At 36.5% G+C, this 21517-nt stretch overlaps 1 protein-coding gene across 1 annotated transcript in view; it reads left to right on the top strand.

Moving 5' to 3' along the window:
- Positions 1-12165, top strand: part of LOC123872309 — a 209855-nt gene extending 197690 nt beyond the window's left edge. The window contains exons 3-7 of the mRNA XM_045916519.1: positions 2686-2868; positions 6563-6750; positions 8842-9061; positions 10656-10884; positions 11380-12165. Of these exons, the coding sequence (XP_045772475.1) occupies positions 2686-2868; positions 6563-6750; positions 8842-9061; positions 10656-10884; positions 11380-11851 (1292 nt within the window). The 3' untranslated portion in view covers positions 11852-12165. The remainder of the gene's footprint in view (positions 1-2685; positions 2869-6562; positions 6751-8841; positions 9062-10655; positions 10885-11379) is intronic.
- Positions 12166-21517: the final 9352 nt, after the last annotated feature.

The raw sequence follows: 21517 nt of genomic DNA, 5'->3' as shown, positions 1-21517 counted from the left end.
CTGCATTAACTTACAATTTTTTTTCAATAGGTCATTTAAATTTTCAAGCCTCTTTACCAAGTTCATAAAAAATATTCATAAGCATTTTAATTAGAAAAGCTACACTATCATAATGTAAACGAAGAAAGGCAATCTCCGATCATAATCTCATATTAGATCACTGACCCACCGACCGTATTATGGCAACTCCTTTACACTTTACAACTCAGCTATATTGTGGTTAGATCATCTACAGACACGCCAACTTCCAACTTCAGTCAGTCTCAAGCGGTAGCTGACTTTTTCTTACGTCTTTTGAGGTGTACCGATTCACTGAGTCGGTTCATGGGATAGGAGGATACGGGTTGTGGAAGGGTAACAGTTCTTGTGGTTGATGGACATGGGGTGGTCCATAGTTCACAGTGTGGTCCTCGGGTTGAGTGGCGTGCTGTGGTTCCAGCATATGTCTAACGGTGTTTGTGTTTGGGGGCACATAGTGTCCTAGTAGTGTTTGCTAAGACGGACATCCGCTGGCGGAGTAACGAGGTGTTGTCGGTTCCTTGTGCTCCATCATCAGGGGTGAGATGGAACATCGTGAGATTTTTAGTCGGTAGGAGTCCGATATAAATACTGTGCTCCCCCGTGGCCGGTGGTATCCATGACGGATTTTCCAATATTCCCATTCTCAAGATGGGTCAACTTTTTCGGATTAAATTCACATTTATTATCATCATACCGATAAATTATACATAATATAACCTTCTTAGATTCTTCCTTGTATTGGTGAAACTCGCATAAAAATCCATACTTTTAGTTTTTTCTTAGATTATTTCAAACAAACACGAACATAGCGTGAGTGGGGACTTTATGTTATGTGTTGGAAAGTGTACGTATATCCAACTTGTCGGCACATCTATAAACGCTTCATTGTAACTCGTGCTGTTCGATGCTCGGCTTTAATGCGGGACCACGAACCCAATTGAGACCGCGATCATTAGTGTGTCAAGATAGAGTCTGCATTGATAGCGAGATTTCCGATATTCTTTATTAATCGAATCTTTCCATACTTTTATGTAAGGCAAGGTTATAAATGGCTATGAGGCGAGAATTTGAGGTGGAGAAACGGACAGCTCCTACGAGCTCCTCAAAGTTATTTGTAGTAAGTACCTACCTAGTACCTACTTACTTGCAGTTTTTCGCCGCTTTGACCTTTTAAGGTTTTGCCTTTACACAGGTTCAAAAAATCTATTAAAAATATGCTCCTGAGAAAAGCATATTATACTATCGAAGATTATGTAAATGATAAAAGAGCGTGGATTTGACCTACAATTCGCTCCAGCAATGCGCGGGACTTCAATTGCTATTATACATGGCATAATATTGTATATCAAATCTTTGAAAAGAGCAACCGCCGAGTTTCTTGCTGGTTCTTCCCGGTAGGAAAGGCATTCCGAACCAGTGGTGGATGCTTTTGACTATTCAAAAGAACTTGTAAAAGTCTAATTGAATAAAAATATTTTGAATTTTGAATTTTAAGAATAAAACCTTGAACTGAAAGAAATCGGCGTAACCCACATAGTAAAAATCTTAGTTTTTAGGATTCCGTACCTCAAAAGGAAAAACGGAACCCTTATAGGATTACTTTGTTTTTTCTCCGAAATACTATGGTCTATTAGCCATTTAAGTACCTACCCATATCATGAGAGAAGAGTTCTTTACTAGAGTAACTACTAGGTTGTACAGTAGAGTATTAATTTTTTCATTTTATTTATTTCGTATACCTACCAAAAATATTTTGCGTTTGGTTGGATTGAAACTGTAAAAAATTTTGTTGGAGTACAAAATTAATGCAATGCTTGCAATAAAAAAATTACTGATTTCGATTCATAAATACTTATATAAATATTTTTTTTTATTATATTCAATTAGACTTTTACAAGTACTTTTGAATATTATTTTTTTATAATACTCTGAATGCTAGACAATACGCAAAAACTATTCCTATAAAATATTAATTTAATATTTGAAATCATTTATTGGTTTCAAATTTCAGTTGAAGCAATTCACACTTGTATAATAATATTATGGCCAAATAAAATTCAATTTAGTTGCATATCACAGAAAATATTTAAACGTTTTATTAACTGGGCCATTATTCTATTAAAAATAAATTTTACTAGCACAAAATTTCTATATGCTAGAGGCACATTATTATTTTTCTAATACCGGAAAATGACCAAAAACAAACAACTCCCTGATTAAATGTTCGTTTTGCAAATAGCAAGGGAAGCTGCCACAAAAAGATCCATCAACGTACAAACTCAAATAATATTATCCTAAGCAAATATTTCCTAACAAATTTGACGTCGACAAGCTCCAATAGAATTTGTGTTTCAAGCTTGTAATTACTTTCAATTGATTCTGAAATTATTTTCTGAAACGCGACCAAAGATGGAATTCAATACATCCCACATTACCTATTTCAAATAAAGTCAACATTAATTTACTTAAGTATATCTACTCAATACTTTACTTAATGCTTTCATGATTATAAAGTTTAGCGCAAAACAATATGCGCATAATGCGCGAAGTTTCTAAACTTTGGAATTATATCCCAAAACGACACAAAACAAACAAAAAACATTTATATTCACAAATAGATTATCAAGTAACGTCATATTAAAGATTTTTTTTTCATTGTTTCAGAACGCCTTAACGTTCTCTACGAACGTAATTGGACGAGACTGGTCCACGAACAGCTGCGAAAGTTCGAGTCTTCAATCGTGGCAGCCGCGAGGCAAACGGACGCACAACCAGCCGAGCTGATCGACACTAAGTGGACGTTCTCTGGCGCCCTCATATATTGCATTACCCTCATTACCACCATAGGTCAGAATGTTACATTCTTAAACGTTTCCAAAAATTAAGTCAACCAGGCGTTTGTCTACTATTTGTTACTCAGTAGCTGCGGACCTTCGAGTCATCCATCATGGTGAGGCAAACGGGTTCACAATCGATAGAGCTGCTCGACACTAAGTGGACGTTCCCCGGCGCCCTCATAATATATTGCATTACCCTCGTTTGCTACTTTATCAAACGTTTCGAAAAATAAAGTAACTTTGCAATTTGGCTAAAGGCACTTATTCGCTAATACTGGAGTACAAAAAGTTGTATAAAAAAGTACAAAAAGCTGCGAAAGTTCGAGACAAACAGACCCACAGCCAGCTGAGCTGCTCGACAGTGGACGTTCTCCAGCGCCCTTATAATATATTACATTACCCTTATTACCACAATAGGTGAGTTTGCTACTTTATCAAACGTTTTGAAAAATTAAGCAAACTTGGAATTTGTCTCCTAGAACTTATTATAAAATATTATTTTATGTTCTTGACACTAAGTGGACGTTCTCTGCTGCCCTCAAATTGCATTACCTACTCTTATTACCGCAAAGGTCAGTAAGCTAATCAAATATTCTAGTCGCATGAACTCCTCTTTAGCGGCAAATATACAGGAGTATGATACAGAAAATCGGGTTACCCTTTGTGGCAGCTGTGGAACACTAAGTGGACGTTTTCCGGCGCCCTAATATTCACCTTCATTACTATGATAGGTCAGTTTGCTAATTTATGAAGCCATACTGTCTCACCCTGGCTCTATACTGGTGGACTTACTCTACAAAGATTCGGAGCAGACCCTTATTTATAATTCTGCAGCTAATCCATTCTATGCAAGGCATTAAATAATTGATTTATTTAATAATAATAATATCTCAGCATGATTACAGTGAAACCAAAACGCATACTAAGTCAGACGTTACAATACATACATATTTTGTTAAATTCGGAGATACTAATGCTAAAAATATCTAATTTGTCCGTCACATTCCGCCAAGCTGCAGTTAGTACCGATGTGTAGATGTACCAAAAAAAAATTTGCGTAATACATGCGGGGGATATGAGGACCCTGCAAACATCTGATCGTGGAAATGAACTCTTAAAAAACTTCTGTGATCTTGAAGGACCGTTTGTTAGCGCGTTTGTCAAAACCAAAGCCTCAAAAAAATATTCAGAAGTAAGTATTTATTTATACCTATAGACACCCATTATGACCACCCACGAAGAATCCTTCCTCCTCCTCCTTCACCTTTCTACCATCGTACTGCCAGGCATCGTCAAGGTCTGCATCCGTACGTAGTCGAAATTCCTCGAATACGTACGAAACGATTTGCTTTCTCTTTCCTAATTCGAACCGCTAGGATATGGAACGCCCTTCCGGCGTCAGTTTTCCCTTCCACCTATAATATGGGTACTTTCAAGTCAAGAGTGAATAGGCAACTTCTAGGCAAGCGCGCTCCATCTTAGGCTGCATCATCACTTGCTAGCAGGTCTGATTGCAGCCAAGCGCTAGTCTATATAATTAAAAAAAAAAAAAACGATAGTTGGGGTCCCAAGGTGCTGGAATGGCAACCTTACACCGGAAAGCGCAGAGTTGGCAGATACTAGACCTACTAGATAAACATACGCCATCAAAGAAGTCGCTGGATCCAGGTAGTGCAAAACCGCGGCGTTTGGACTGTCGAAGTCCCTATAAAAAAATTTCAAAAGAAAAATAAAACCGACTTCAAAAACCACAAACACTAAAAAATACAAAATAATTTTTGTTTAGCTACACGTGTAATGTACCTAGGTATGAAGTCGGGCGAGCTTCACTCTTGGACTTCTTCTAATATGCTTATTTTCTTTTAATATGCTTTTATTTTTCTTTTGAAAATTTTTTATTTCACACTTTTTAGTGGCCCCACTGTACTATAATATGCTATGCCCAGTTAAAACCCTACTGTTTACTAAGCTATTACACTGATCGCGAGCAATTTGCTCTTATCCATTGAGGAGTTCTGTTCTCCATCTCCGAAGATATTCATCAGATCTTCACCAAATTTATATGGGACCACTTGCACAGTATACCCTTTCAAACAAAAAAAATCCAAATCGGTCCAGGGGTCTTTGAGTAATGGGGGAACATACATAAAAAAAAAGATTCCGACGAATTGAGAACCTCCTCCTTTTTTGGAAGTCGGTTAAAAAGAGACCTTGATGTCCAATGGAAGTCTATCGGTAGACGACGACATGCCCAGTTAGAAAGAATGTTAAATAATTCCACCTGAACTAAGCTTGGCCGGATCAGCTTAGCACTAATTGGATAAAAATAAACAACTCAAAAACCAACTACGATCAATCAGTGTCCAATTTTTTGTTGAGGCCAAATTTTTATATTATTTTAATGAACGTAATTAATTATACCTACAAAAACTTCGTTAAAAGGCAGCCCTTGTTTGTCTACGGTCAACGGAAGAAAATAAAATATTAATTTTCAATGCTATTTCAAAAATAACCTGTGATTATAACCTAGATAAATAAATAATGAAATGTTGAGTCATTCATTTCTTGTAAGAATTGCCTAATATTCTTGAAAATCAAAATCACTGAAGTACTTTTAACCCCCGACCCAAAAAGAGGGGTGTTATAAGTTTGACGTGTGTATCTGTGTATCTGTCTGTGGCATCGTAGCTCCTAAACTAATGAACCGATTTTAATTTAGTTTTTTGTTTTGTTTGAAAGGTGGCTTGATCGAGAGTGTTCTTAGCTATAATCCAAGAAAATCAGTTCAGCCGTTTGAAAGTTATCAGCTCTTTTCTAGTTACTGTAACCTTCACTTGTCGGGGGTGTTATAAATTTTTAATTTACACTTGTATAATTTCTTTTGGTACTTGTACTTTAGTGATGATTAGTACTTTCAGAAAGAAGATTCCGACTCGGAAGAGCCACAGTATGGCTTGGAATATAGGTAGTGCTGCTTTTTAGTTAACTATGGGCAATCTTGAAAGAATCTTGCTAATCTTGAAATTTCATCGATACCGGTATGTGACTAGGCGAGATACTCATGTTCTTAGATTTCGGAGCTTCCTAATATTATATGTTCACTAGTTGACCCTCCCCACTTTTGCTTAGGTAGAACTTCTTTCCGGTGCAAGGTCGACATTCTAGTACCTTGGGACCCTAGAACGTCTATCGGTTTATCAAACTATGTGTCCCGTCTATTGGAACTTCAGCTTCGCAACCCGTTCAGCTATGTCGGTTACTCTGGTACCCCTACGGACCTCCTAATTTCTGTTTTGATCACGTAGAGGAACTCCAAGCATAGTTCTCTTCATCGCCCCCAGAGTGTATCTTTTATCAAGATGCTAATATTATCAATTTTTACCCGACTGCGGGAAAGCCAAAAGGAAAGGTTACGATTTTAACAGTCTATGTATGTATGTACGTATGTGTGTATGTTTGTATCCAGATTCTGTGTGTTCTACCGTAGCGCCTAAACTACTGGGCCGATTTTGATGGATGAGGTGTCAATCGATTCGTCGTAAATTCCCGGGTGACATAGGCTACATTTTATACAAAAAATTGACCTAACGGATGTTACATGAAAAAAAGTGGGGGGTCTCTGAAATTTTTTTTTGCCATTGCATCGAGTGGGATGTCAAATGAAAGAGGAGAAGGGCTTTAGTTTTCAACTTTATCTTGTTCAGGATATGGCAACGTTTCACCTCGCACTGCAGCAGGGAGAGCCGCTACAGTGGCGTACGCAGCGGCTGGCGTGCCATTGACTTTGGCTTGCCTAGCAGGCCTTGGCGCGTCACTGGCACGACTGGCTAGACTAGCGTGGCTGCGTGCTACTAAGAATAAAGTGCCTAACACTTGGAGGAAAGACGGTGAGGTAAGGAGGTTATTTTTATTAAATTACTAGACGATGCCCACGATTTCGTCCGCGTGGATTTAGCTTTTAACAATCCCGTAGGATGAACCCTTTGATTTTTGGGAACAAAAATAGCTAAGCTTGTCATCGGGATGCAAGCTACATTGAATTTGTACCAAACTTCAAAATCTTTTAAACGAATAGACCGTGAAAAGTGACAGTTAGACCGAAACCTTCCAAATGAATATTGGATATTAAAATATTAAATCATTAAAGGATTTATGGAAGCTCTATGTGCCTATCGAAAATCTGTTTTGAATATAAATGTTTATTAAAGCGCACACCCCATTCCGTTTAATTTCTTTTTTCTAGTGTATAAAACAGGACGTGAATGAGTAGGATATATTAAAATAAATGAGAGTAAATTAAACGGTTAAAATTATTGCATCGAATATTATCATATGTTTGGTCGTCTGCATTAGCAAGTAAATTAAGCAAAAAAACCGGAGTGGAAGTGGAAATGAAATAAATTTTATTTATCAAATATAATCTTTTTCGTCGAAACCGCACATCGGATAAAATTGGAGTAGGTACAAATGCGATACACACAAATTAGTAATATAATAATAATATTTTGGGTGTATAAATTTTAATCCAAAATCGGGTTTCATCATAAATTGATTCCATAAACGGAAATTATATCATGGTGCTCTGCACTGGGCTAATGCGGTGAAATCTTATCAAAGGGATAAACAGATAATAATTTGTATCGCATAATTATTTGTAGAGGATTCCTGTTATTACGTTGCAAATTATATCAATTGCTAATTGGAATTTCAATGATGTTGTTCTGTTTATGAACCACTTTGTTGTCATCGCAATACGATGTGCTCATCATCATTATCAACCGATGGAGGTCCACAGCTGGACATGGGTCTCTTTGAAGGAACTTCTACACGCGACTGAATCCATAGGCTCCCTGCGACTCGTTTGATGTCATCTGTCCACCTAGTGAGGAGGTCTTTCTCATACGTGGTCGCCATTAACAGGGCTCTCTCCGTTACTCGTTTCATACAATCTTAGTTCCAATTTCATTTGAATATTAAGCAACCAAATTCCATGAAATTTTGCAGACATATTCTAGAAACTAATATCTGTGTCTGTGGTGTTTTAGATTTTTCTAAAAATATGTAGTTTTAAAATTACAGGGGCTCAAAGATTTGTATGCAATTTTTTAAGACCGCGTAGCTTTGGAACCGAATATTTTAACAGAAATCTGGAAAACCACAGACATAGATATTAGTTTTTAGAATATGTCTGCAAAATTTCATGGACTTTAGTTGCTTAATATTCAAATGAAATTGGAACTACGATTGTATGAAACGAGTGACGGAGAGAGCCCTCTTAAGAGGCTTTGTTGGGACCCCAGTGTCTATCGGTTTTTCGTACAATACCCTATCCCTTACTATTCCAGCTTCGCAACTCACTGAGCTATACCGGTTACTTTGGTTCTCCTACGGATCTCCTCATTTCTGTTTTAATCACGTAGAGAAATATCCAAAACGTGATTAGGTACTGTAAACTAATTTTGAAATTGAACTACTTATTGGCTTCTCCGCCGAAACATACCGAACCCTCCTACGAATTTTCGAATAACTTAACTTACAAGCTACGTGATACATGTTACTTGCCGTGATTAATTACTCAAGTTCTAACAGAATCCCGAGACTTAACTTAAACCTAATTAAGAAGATACTATTCAGAAAATTTACTCGATCTAATCCGAGACTTACTATTTGAATCGGAATAGTTGCATGTGAGACAAGATTTTTCAAGATTCTTAAAAAAACTGAAAAGAACCTGATTTACTTATTTATCGGTTTGGTTATTGGTTAAAATATATTATATGTTAAAATTCCGCTCTGGGAAGTCAAAATTTATGGCAGTCTTTCGATCCATAGATCACCATACATTTTGTGTTTACTGAATCCCGTTCAAGCATCGTAGTTGCTATAATAAGTGCCGTGCCTACTTACCAATGGATACTAAAAAAACAGAAATGCGCTAACCTGGAAAGAATATAAGACCAAAACAATTCCTTTCTTCTTACAGTTGGAGAATCACTTTCAACTGCACGAACAACAACGTCTCCTACCACAACCCACGGAGCATAACCAGTACACATCGTTTCCCCCCCGGGCTCACAGGTCCCCTGGTACCGTGAAGGCGAGGGCTGGAGACAGGGGACAGTACTCCCAGGTGTTTGAGAAAGTACCCACAAGTCCTCGGGCTGCTACTATGGGACGGATGAAGCGTAGTACCTTGACTGATGGTTAGTATTACACACAACCTACGGAGCACAACCAGTACACATCGTTTCCCCCCCGGGCTCACAGATCCCCTGGTACGGTGAAGGCGAGGGCTGGAGACAGGGGACAGTACTCCCAAGTGTTTGAGAAAGTACCCACAAGTCCTCGGGCCGCTACGATGGGACGGGTGAAGCGTAGTACCTTGACTGATGGTTAGTATTAAACACAACCTACGGAACACAACCAGTACGCATTGATCCCTGCGACTCGTCCACGTGGATTTAGGTTATTGAAAATCCCATGGGAATTCTTTAATTTCCCTGGATGAAAAGTAACCTATGTCACTTCTAGGTCAAGTGGATCCGCTGCTCCGTTGCGGTGTGATTGAAGGATAGACTAACAAATAAGTAGGTACACTTTCACATTTAGAATATCTTGTAGTTTAATAGATAACACCCGGCATGCGATAAAATGCGACTCGTGCATCTACATTGATGGTAGGTACTATGTTAGAAACCTTCGCGCATGTGCCAACATTAACTGTACAAAATACCAACTCAATCGGATGAACGATACGAACGAACACTCATTATTTATTTTTTGTAGAACATTCACTACTGATATTAACTGGAAGATTAAACCAGCCACAGAATTTTAAAATATTTTACCTAAATTTATTTCTATATCAATACTGAATTCTGTGAAAACTAAGTTGTTAATTTTATAAAAATTTAAAACGACTGAATTGAAAATCAGATAAAACTTTTCTTTTATATAAATATGTACATTGTACCAGCTTTAAATAATTTATCAGATACGTAAACATTTTCTTTTATCGGATCAAAATCTGTGAAACTATTTCATCTGGTAAACATTTTCCTATTACCGGATTAAAATCTTACAGCAGTATTCAATATATTGAATAAACATTTTCTATAATCTACTATCTGAAACTATGTCGGAACAATCCGTTTATTTTCCATTTTACGTTTCAATGCCCACTTTAATATTTATTAGCTTTTACATTTTATTCCTCGTAATTGTCTATTCGACTTTATGTTTAGACAGACTTATTATTTTATTACCATCTGTATAATACCAACCTACAATGTCTTCGACTTTCCAAGTTACGTTGGTACGAGACACAAAGTTTTTTCAAGTAACTCATAGCATATGATTTGGCCAACGTCAAAGTTCACCGTATGTAGTCTTGGATTTTCGTCGTTAAAAAGTTTTCTGAAGAGCCTAATTATTTATTTATTCGGTTAGCTCCCGAATTGGCTACTTATATTTATCTTAACCTATATATTTTATGACAGAATATCTAACCTGTACAGCTCCATAGCTGGACAAATGCCCATCTATCTCCATTCCAAATTTGAGCCAAATCTGTCCAGTAGTGTTTGCGTGAAAGAGTAACAAACGTACATACATACACACAAACTTTCTACTTTATAATATTAAGTGTGATAGTGTGATTATGGCGTACGGTACCTATTCATAAACTGTCCAGCACCAATTAAGTAAAACGAATATATGCCAAAGTCAGTTTCTCGTGTTTAGGAATTTATCCGTTACGTGTAAAGTACGTGTACAAATTAATTTCTGTTTCCACAGAACCGCAAACGTCGTCAGCCCTCCAAACACAAACGCTGGATCGCAAGAAAACAATGAGCAACATGAAGTGCCTAGCCACGGTGCACGGGCCGGTGCGAGGCAGAGGGCGAGGCACGATACAGAGGCCGCGAGGGCCGGCCATTGAGCAGCTCATCGCTGAGGAGTGCGGCGAGATGTACCTCAACAGGAGCCAGGAGGAGCTGGATGATTCAGAGGATCCTGAGGAAGGGTGTGTAGATTTTTTAACCGACCTAAAAAAAGGAGGAGGTTCTCTATTCGACTGTATGTTTTTTTTTTAAATTTTTTTTTAATGTTTGTTACGCGATTACTCCGCTAAATATGAACCGATTTTGTTTTTTTTTTATTTGGAAGGTCATTCTGAGGCGGTCCCATTTTAGTTTGGTGGAGATCTGATGAATATAATATGATGAATTCTGAATGGCTATTCTGAAACTCCTAAAGAAATATTTATAGAAATCAACACTAGATTGCTAAAACATGTATACTTCAGTTGCGATTCACTTAAAATTAAAAGGAATAAACATTGCAGTGGGTCACCTAGAAAGTAACGATTTGAATGTGCAATTATTATAGAAAATATTTTTAAGCTATTAAACTTAGCTTGTAGGCTTAGCTAGCATCTGTGTGCATTATGTACTATTTGTTATGTAGTTAGTATTAGGTAGTATGTACAAACTTTTACATTAATCTTTTTTTTGTTCAGGATATGTCCTCACGACACACCATCAAGAGTGCCTTTGATATGGAACGAAGAGAACCACAAGATGAAGAGTTGTGCAGTCCCCAGCAGCAGTGCTTCCACGAGCGTGCAGCATCCAAACCACAGCCTCGAACACTGCCACATACCAGTTGGCATTGTCTTGTTCCTCCTTATAGGATACATTTGCGTTGGTGCCGCAATTTTCTCCGCTTGGGAGAACTGGAGTTTCCTTGACGCCGCTTACTTTTGCTTTATCGCATTAGCCACCATCGGCTTCGGTGATTTTGTACCAACAAGTTTCCTAACTATGAAGCAAAGTGAGAGTTCAAAAAGTGAATATATACAGATGATTGCGTGTTGTGCTTATCTTGTATTTGGACTTATATTGATAGCAATGGCCTTCAGCCTTCTTCAAGACGAAGTTGTAGCTCGATGTACTCAGTTAGCCCATACTCTAGGTCTCACACGTCAATGACAATACGAGAAGAGCGATTGCAGCTCAACAGATAATCATCTAAGGATGTTATGATTGTTGTTGTAAGGAGTTACTCAGGATCCATACTTCCCGGATCCACTCTGTACTTCTTATCATTACTTGTATCACATGTTATCATTGTATAGACAAATATTATTTTCTCATATCTGTGTAAGAAAGTCAAATGGTGAATTTGAAAGTTTTTATGGAATTTGTACTTAAAGCAAGAGTTTTGCGATGTAAATAGTGTAAAAATTTATTTATAAAAGCAAGGCTGAAACTGTAATGAAACAATAAAATTGTGTGAATTGTAACTTTCTTTTCTTTTTTATTTACCACGACCACTCTTTACACTGAAGTCTAGATGAACATAAAAAAGTAGAACTTGTTGGGTAAGTAAATAAGTAACCATACAAGTATACTTAAAGATGTAGTCCTAATAGAATTATTATGTACATCACAGAACAGAAAGGCATTATCCTACCTACTTATTTATTTTGTGGTAATTGTTGTGCACATTATGGAAACAATTCTAAAGTTGTTCCACAAAACGGCTTTACATCAACAATATTGAGAAGGATAAAAGGATCAAACTTGATCACCTACGAGTACAATAGAATTTCCGACACAGGATTACGAGACTTATAGAGTAAGTTAAAAAGAGGAGTAAATGCGGACCAAATTAAAGGAAAATAATATTATTTTATAAGTACTAAAAGTTCCTGAGTTTGAACAGCCAAAATATAGCAAAGTTATACATTGTAAATTGTAAAATTTATCATTGTGGTGTAATCTTTGCATTCGAGCCAATAGTACATCAATGATATTTACGATTGAATAGCAAGTACATGATGAATTTATTCACGACAAACGATACAAACTATACCGAAGTTGAAGTTATTTATTCAAAGTAGTTGGGCGTCGAAATATAGCTTCTGAGCCACCTTCCCTCCTTTGACATCGCAAACTTAATATAACTTTTGAATGCGACCTTTGGCGAAACAAAGTTTCCTTATGGAACAAAGAAAAATAGCGGTTTATCGCCCAACAATGTAGCACAAATGAAATTGGTGTTTGGTCATAAATGTTTGGGTTACAAAGTTAGCTAGCGAGGCTTTAGGACCTATTTTTTTGATTTAAGATTAGTAGACATTAAATTGTGTCTTCATATTCACCACGTTTTTATTAATTCGCTTTCTTGTCGGTCTGTTTGTCTGTTTGACTGTCAGGCACAAATTTTGTAATTGATTTAAAACTAACTTCCCAATGAGCTAGAGTTTTTAAATTTTAAACATAGATTAGAATTGGATGAAAATGCAATATTAACTTCCTTTTTCGGATGAGACCTTTGGCAAAACAAAGTTTCTGTAAGGAACTAAGAAAAATAGAGGTTTAGCAAGAAACAGTTAAAATTATTTTGCTATAATCCGCCAACAGAAAAAATCTGTATGGTCAAACATGCAGTTACAAGCTAAGCACCGCTTACCTCCCCAACCAAGCAATAAAGCCAAGTTCCCAAGCAAGCACTGCCACCACCACTCACATGCACCACCACACAAGACTTTTCCACTACTCTCGACGTACGTTTCGCCCCGACACCGGAGCATCCTCAATTGCACGAAATTGGTGTTTGGTCGTAAATTATGTTTGGGCTACAAAGTTAGCTAGCGGAGGTTTAGGATTTAGCTATTTTTGATTTAGGATAGGTAGAAATTGATTTGTGTCATCCTATTCACATAATTTATGATTTGAGTTAGGTTTGCCATTTTTTTATCTACATCTATATTCCACATATTCCAATTTAAAACCAACCAAATGGGCAACCTGTAATAAATATATATATATATATATCATCATCATCACGATCAACCCACCGTCAGCTCACTACTGAGCACAGATTGAGAAGGATTTAGCTTTATTCTACCACACTGGCCAATTGCGGTTTGGCAGATTCACACACCTTAAAGGTGCCCACGCACTGGAACTGAACTCCAGCCGCGACGCGCGTACGTCACTGCCGCGCGGCTCGGCTGGAGAGAGTATCGTGCGGGGCGCTGACGCGACGCGCAGTTCAGCTGCAGTTCAGTTCGAGTGCGTGGGCACCTTTAATCTGAACAGTACGAAATTTAATAAACGAAATTATAGTTCTGTCCAGTTCATCCATCCGCATAGCAATTTTTCTGAAACTGCAGATAGTAAATAAATTAAAATAGATTTTTTCTTCAAATATGTTACTGTTTCTTCTTATTTCTTTCAACACCAATTTAGATAACTTTTACCATTTTCCTAAAACTTAAGATGGATGCTCTCAAGTTACTTTGAAACGTTGATGGATGCGTCTTCCGCATAAGCAACAGATGTTCCGTATATTATTATCTTTTTAACCTTCATTTATTGTAATTTTTAGGTAGGTACATAGTATCACAAAGGAATAAACTGAGTACATACTGACTGACTGACATATCCTCACACAGCTCAATCACAGATATATTCAAAGCGCGCTTCCATACAAACGAAATTTTAAACTTATTTGTTTACTAGAAGATTGATACCTGCAACGTGCTCCACGTGGATTTAGGTTTTTGAAAAGCCAGTGAGTGAGACTTTTAGATTTTTTGGGGTGAAAAGTAAAATTGAAGTCTGTTTCTGAATATCGGTTGGGCCATGAAAAGGTGACAGACAGACAGATAGACAAAGGGATATATTTTCGCCTTTATAATTTATTAGTATGTAATTAGTAGTTAGTACGGATTAACTAATCAAACTCAGTACAATTTTGTAGACACACTCTTCAAATTAATATCCGTGTCTGTTGTTTTTCAAGTTTCCGCAAAAAAACGTAGTTTCAAGCTAGGTAAAGCAGTAAGTAAATAGGTACACTGGCTTAAAAATTTGTTTGTAAGCTTTTAGCTCAGATATTAGTTTCTAGAATATGTCTGCAAAATTTCATGGACATTGGTTGCTTAATATTCAAATGAAATCGGAACTAAGATTGTATGGAGTAAGTGACGGATAGAGCCCTGTTAAAGATTTAATACGATGTAGAGATAGAAAATGGATAATTGCTTTAATACGTTTCAGAAAGAAGGTATCACGATGCGATAGAAATAGGTCCGAAGAACAATCTGCTGTGGGATTTGTTGGGTTTACAACGGAATGAAGGCTTGCGATAGGATATTTGAGATCGATACCACGTTGTACGTAATCCGTTTGCAATTTAGCTATAGTTGAGCTAGTGTGGATTTAGAGCAGAAGTTTTTATTCCGACTTCCGGTAACTTGGGTTAGCCGTTGACTGCGATCTCACCTGGTGGCAAGTGATGATGCAAGCCAGCTAACTTGAACGGGGTATGGAAGTTTCAATAAATCCGTACCCCTGATTGGTTTCTGCGCGGCAATGCACTGGAACGCTAAATCGCTTGGCGAAATTGTTTATGTATATGTAATAAATATATATGAACCTAGAGACAAATATAACCCATTAAAAAGTTGGAAAAATGTAAGTATCCTTGTAGGTTTTCTCAAAAACTCAGTAAACGGCATTAAAAAGACCTATTCGTCAAAATAACAGGATTTTCACAAGCATCATTCATATACGAGTGTAATATTTCAAATCACATCACACTAATATTATAAAGGCGAAAGTTTATGTGTATGTGTGTGTGTGTGTATGTTTGTTACTCCTTCACGCAAAAACTTCTGGACGGATTTGGCTGAAATTTGGAATAGAGATAGATTATACCTTGGATTAACACATACGCTAGGTACTTTTCATCTTGGAAAATCAAAGAGTTCCCGCGGGATTTTGAAAAATGTAAATCCACGCGGACTAAGTCGCGGGCATCAGCTAGTCAAGCCTAAAACCGTGAACTTATCTTCTTTTTGTGGTAAGACGGTTGGTGTTCAAAAAACGAAAAGGTACAAAGACCTAATAAATGATGCCTCATGGAAAATAAATAAGGGACGAAAATAAAAAACGGAAAACCCAAGCAGGTGTGTATGTTCGGACCGACTATCAATGTTTTTACTGTGGCCGCTTTCTTGACGAAGACAAATGAAACTTCGACACCAATTTAATTATTTGTCTTCTGCAAAGTATTCACAATCTTGAATGTAATTACCTGTGTAAAGAAAACTCTCTTACTAGAATTTTTTTCTACTACCTGATGCCCACGACATCGTTCCGTGAGTTTTTAAAAATCCCGAGAGAGCTCTTTGTTTTTCCGGTATAAAAAAACAGCCTGTGTCACTCTCCATGTCTTTATAACTATAACTATGCAAAAACACGTTGATCCATTTTCTATTCCAACAAACATACAATTTCGCATTCATACAATATATTTACTCGTGTAAAAACTAATAATTAGGTAGATAATAAAAGAAGTCAAGAAATAACTAATAATAATAACCACTGATAATAAAATTATGATTTGACAAATGAAACACTTCGTGATATCCATCTTTAGCACAGAAATCGTATTTTTACAAACAACCGACAAATACTTTGCATACAAGTGTAAATTAAAAATTTATAACAAGTGAAGGTTACAGTAACTAGAAAAGAGCTGATAACTTTCAAACGGCTGAACGGATTTTCTTGAATTATAGCTAGGAACGCTCTCGATCAAGGCACCTTTCAAACAAAAAAAAAACTAAATTAAAATTCATTAGTTTAGGAGCTACGATGCCACAAACAGATACACAGATACACGTCTAACTTATAACACCCATCTGTTTGGGTCAGGGGTTGAAAACAAGATTAATTTTAAAATCTTGAAGTACTGCAGAACAGAAAAAAACATGTTTATAACAAAGGCTAGGTACATGTAAAATACGAATGTAATAGAAAAACAAAACACGTAGAACGAATTGCCAAAATAAAAACAGAATAACAAATGTACTCCCAAAAGAGTATGCTCATGTTAACAAAACACATCACCCGTCGTATCCAGTTCACCTGAAACTCCGCCGTCTAAAAAGGGTCTCGACTCATCAAAACTACTGTAGTTTCGTGGTGTATAATTTAGTCTGTTTCCTCAGCTCCTTATACAAGTCCACGTTAGGTGGTCTTTTGTAATTTCGCTAAAAGGGGCTGTTGGGTTGAGTGGACATTTGTATGTTAATTGTGATTTCGCGCACCTCTGACTTCGGTGTTCCGAATTGAACGTGGGACGAAAAGGCGTACGAATTTTTATACGCTAATTAATTCGGGCGCGTATAGAGACAAAATTAGATACAACCTTTTTAAGTTGAGGCTTTGTTTGTTTTTTTTTTCTCTTTCAAGTGTAAATATTTTGCTAGGAGTACGTGCAACATAGTACAACGTGTACTAACTACGATTTGATTTTAGAGTAGACTAGCTGATACCCGCGACTTCGTTCGCGTGGATGTAGGTTTTTTTAAATTCCCGTGGGAACTCTTTGATTTTCCGAGATAAAAAGTAGCCTATGTGCTAATCCAGGGTATAATCTATCTTTATTCTAAATTTCAGCCCAATCCGTCCAGTAGTTTTTGCGTGAAGGAGTAACAAACATACACACACACACATACGAACTTTCTTCTTTATAATATTAGTGTGATGTTATTGGTCTATGGGTAGCGATTATAGGATGTCTTGACACTTGGTTAGAGTTTAAGACATCAGCTTTCTTCAGGGTGTCTTGGGTTCGATTCCAAGCACTTACCTATAACTTTCTGGAGTTATGGTTCTGTCAGTGTGCCTTGTGCCTCAACCTTTAGACTTATGGTCCCACAGCTATTATCAAACTTGTTATAAACTTTGCCGTTGGAGTATTGGCACAAAATAGAAAGGTGGTTTAACTATTCAACTAATAAAGTCCTAGGTACCTACTAACACATAGGTAAGTACATCCACGCGGTCGAAGAATAATAATCCTACTAATATTATAAATGTAAGTACGTATAAAAGTACGTATGTTTGGATGTTTGTTACTCAATCACGCAAAAACGGCTGAACGGATTTGGATGAAATTTGGAATGGAGATAGATTATACCCTGGATTAACACATAGGCTACTTTTCATTCCGGAAAATCAAAGAGTTTCCGCGGGATTTTGAAGCATGTAAATCCACGCGGACGAAGTCGCGGGCATCAGCTAGTAGAACAATGATAGAAGTTAAAAAAAGAATTTTTAAATTAATTGATTGCATTCTGACCCGGATTAGGTAGCTAAGTTTAAAGCTACACGAAACATGACCTCTATGTTCGGTGCCGAATGTGTAATTTTCTAGTGGGACGTAGTAGGTACCTATAAACTCGTTATTTTGATCGCACCAATTAGTCCGATGGCCGTAATGTGTATCCAGGCATGATCTAGGCTTCAATTTCCGGTCGGTTTGGATTTGCAATGACATTATCACGCTAACGTTCTATGATTTGGTGTAGGTCAAATTCTGGATAGAAATCTGAGCTTTGAGTGTATACTATATTGTGCTGAGTAAAAGCTCAGCGAAAAAGTTCGAAAAACCGGTAGACATTGGGGCCCGAAGGTGCTGGAATGACGACTCGCATGAAGGCGCAGTGTTGTAAGTTAAATGTGAAAGTGGATGTCTGTCTGTATGTTTATTACCTATTCACAGCCCATCTATTTAACTTCGAAAATTGGTTCAGAGATAGCTTGCTCCCCGGAGACGGGCTAGATTACTTTTTTCACCGAAAATCAAAGAAAAAAAACTAAATCCACGCGAAGTCTCGGGCATCATCTAGTAAGCTTATATTTCTTGTGTGACGCCGTGGGGGCCAAACAAGAAAAACCGGCCAAGTGCGAGTCAGAGTCGCGCACTGAGGGTTCCATTCTCGTTCCATACTCAAATTCCAACACTTTGCACGATAAATCAAAAAATATTATGCATAAAAGTAAATAAAAATCTGTTTTAGAATGTACAGGTAAAACCCTTTTATATGGTATACCACTTGAAAATTAAAACACATTTTAATTTTTATATTATGAAGGTGTTACCATAAATTCACGGTTTTCGAATTTTTGCCTTTACTTGTTGCTATAAGACCTACCTACCAGCTAAATTTCATGATTCTAGGTCAACTGGATGTACGCTATAGGTTTTCTTAACAGACACGACAGACAGACAGACAGACAGATTGACAACAAAGTGAAAAACGGAACCCTTATAGGATAAGGGTTCCGTTTTTCCTTTTAAGGTATGGAACCCTAAAAACCTATGATAAATCATAAATAGGGAAACCTCACATAGTTTTTCTATTGCCTAACATGTCGTAACGCCCTCATGCCCGCCCGATAGTATCCGAGTGTTCACGGGCCATTAATTTTGCTCCTAAGGATGACCTCTACAATGTGAAGCGACCCGAAATGGTTTACCTCAATAGCATTACTGACAAGAGCATCAGAAATTTAATTAGGAACCCAGTAAAACGAAATGAGGGCTTTTGCTCTATATTGAGAACTCTGTGAGATTTAAAAAATAACCCGTCTTTTTGCTCGGAAAACTCGGGGAGAAATAATAACACTCGGTAATTTTATATACTTTTTGCATTTTTTGAATGCAAAAAGTATACATTTTTTACTGAAACGCAAGTAGATATTTTTAGACAGCAAAAATTGAAGCCAATATTTTTAGTATAATTATGTTTACTGAAAATATTAACTATATGGTTTTATGGGTTTTATTTTATTATTTAAATTGCTTAACATATTATTTACCTATTATTTTTATTTCATGGTATATCCGATAAACAACCTTAGACGAAACTTGCACAAAAATAGCTTACGTTTCAGAGACAGGCATAGCCCAGAAAATTAATGAGTTCAGAAGTGATTTAAAAAATATATAAATCTACGCGAATCAAAGTTGTGGAAATCATGTAGTTTCCAAAAAAAATCTTATTGTGTCGTTGAAAAGATGATTAAAAGATAAGCAAATAAGGAAGCTAATAGATCCTAAAACTTTACTCTAATCATTTGTCAAATTGCAAATATTATGCTTGGTAGAAATACAGGTGAATTCACTTTGTTGCTCTAATAAGCCAGTTTTCAGCATAATACTTACATTATTTCAAGTTCGTAGTCAACATCGTAATAATGCTAAGAGGACGCGGTGAAATTGTTCCAACTTTGCCCATTACTCTCCCGAGATAAGCCTCAGTCACTTCATAAATATGAAACAATAATATTAGACTGAATTACCTATTGAATAATGTTACTGTGCATTATAAGCCAAAAGCACTTTATTCTACTAAAGGTACTTACTATAATTATTAAGAAATGGCAAAGTTAGGGCAGTGTGTAACTAAGTGTTAACTTCTATAAATAAATTCCACAATATAGCAAAAGTATGCTCATACGAAAAGCATGTTGTACAATCAAACATTATTTAAATGATAAAATAAATATGTATGTGGACTGCATTTACTCAAAAATATCGTAGGTACGAAATTATAATTATGGATGAGTTTTTAAAAGGAGCCACTGCCAAGTTTTGTGGTATGTATTATTGGTAGGAAGGTTTGCAAAGTTGAAGAAAGAAGAAACAGCTGTAGTAACTTAACAATTATTATTTCAAAAGTGGTTTGTAAGTGTATTTGAGTAAACCCGATGTAATTTTGTAGACACATTCGAGAAACTAATAATTATCTACAATCTACATATTTTGTGTTTTGCGTAATTTTCGTAAAAATAACTGGTTTTAAAGTTACACAGTTACACGGGTTTAAAGATCTGTACTCTAATACTAAGTCTTTGAAAACGTGTAACTATGAAACTGAATATTTTAACGGAAATCTGGAAAACCACAGTCGTATACATATTAATTCTTAGAAGGTATAGACATTTCATTGTGTTTGATTTGTTAGTATTCAAATGAGAGTCGAATTACGTTCCTTTGGAGCGCACTATGAATACAATTTCCTTTTGATTCTTACAAAATATAACATCTAACGTTGTTCCCGTTCCATGAGCTGTTTCATAAGTTATATAATTTACCAACTTTAGTTATATTACTCGTACATACGAGTAGGTATCTTCACAGAAAGTGCTCGCGTGACAGATTTCGACGGATGGAGCTCGCGTGAAATGGAGCGTAGCGTTTGATATAACGAATATTGTGTGAATTCAAACTTTAAATTCAGACCTCGATTTTACAAATGTGGTCTTATTCGATATTTGTGCGGCAGCTCCGATTGTAAAATATTTATTTTCAAGGCCTATAACACTGCCACCAGTCTAGACTAAAGAACTCTCTATTCTCTGTTAATAATAATTATTATTATCGTTCGTTTTTTACTCACTTCAAAAATTTCACTGGCTTCTGGGTTCATAATAATTCTCACCAATATGGTATACCTACATATATGTAATTTGACCGTCGAGGTTTTAGATCTTCGTGATTATAAGTTTACGGTATCCCACTTAATTTTTTTTAAAATATTCAACTGCTTTATATCACCATTTCTATATTTCATGAGAACTTCACTTCTATCCTATAAAATGCTATTCTAACATATTTCTGAACTGTGAAAACAATCGGACATTTCAAACTATGAAATATGACTCTCGTATAAAGCATTATTGATGCGATTTGAATGCTCTTTGCAGTGGCGTTTGAATGCTATGTGAATATTTCATGAAGTATTGTAGATAAGTATTAGTATAGATTCATTACGCATATCGATT

The sequence above is a fragment of the Maniola jurtina genome, chromosome 15, assembly GCF_905333055.1.
Source record: "Maniola jurtina chromosome 15, ilManJurt1.1, whole genome shotgun sequence".
NCBI classification, from domain to species: domain Eukaryota; kingdom Metazoa; phylum Arthropoda; class Insecta; order Lepidoptera; family Nymphalidae; genus Maniola; species Maniola jurtina.
Note: the sequence above shows the minus strand (reverse complement) of the source record. Positions and strands in the feature narration are given on the sequence as shown.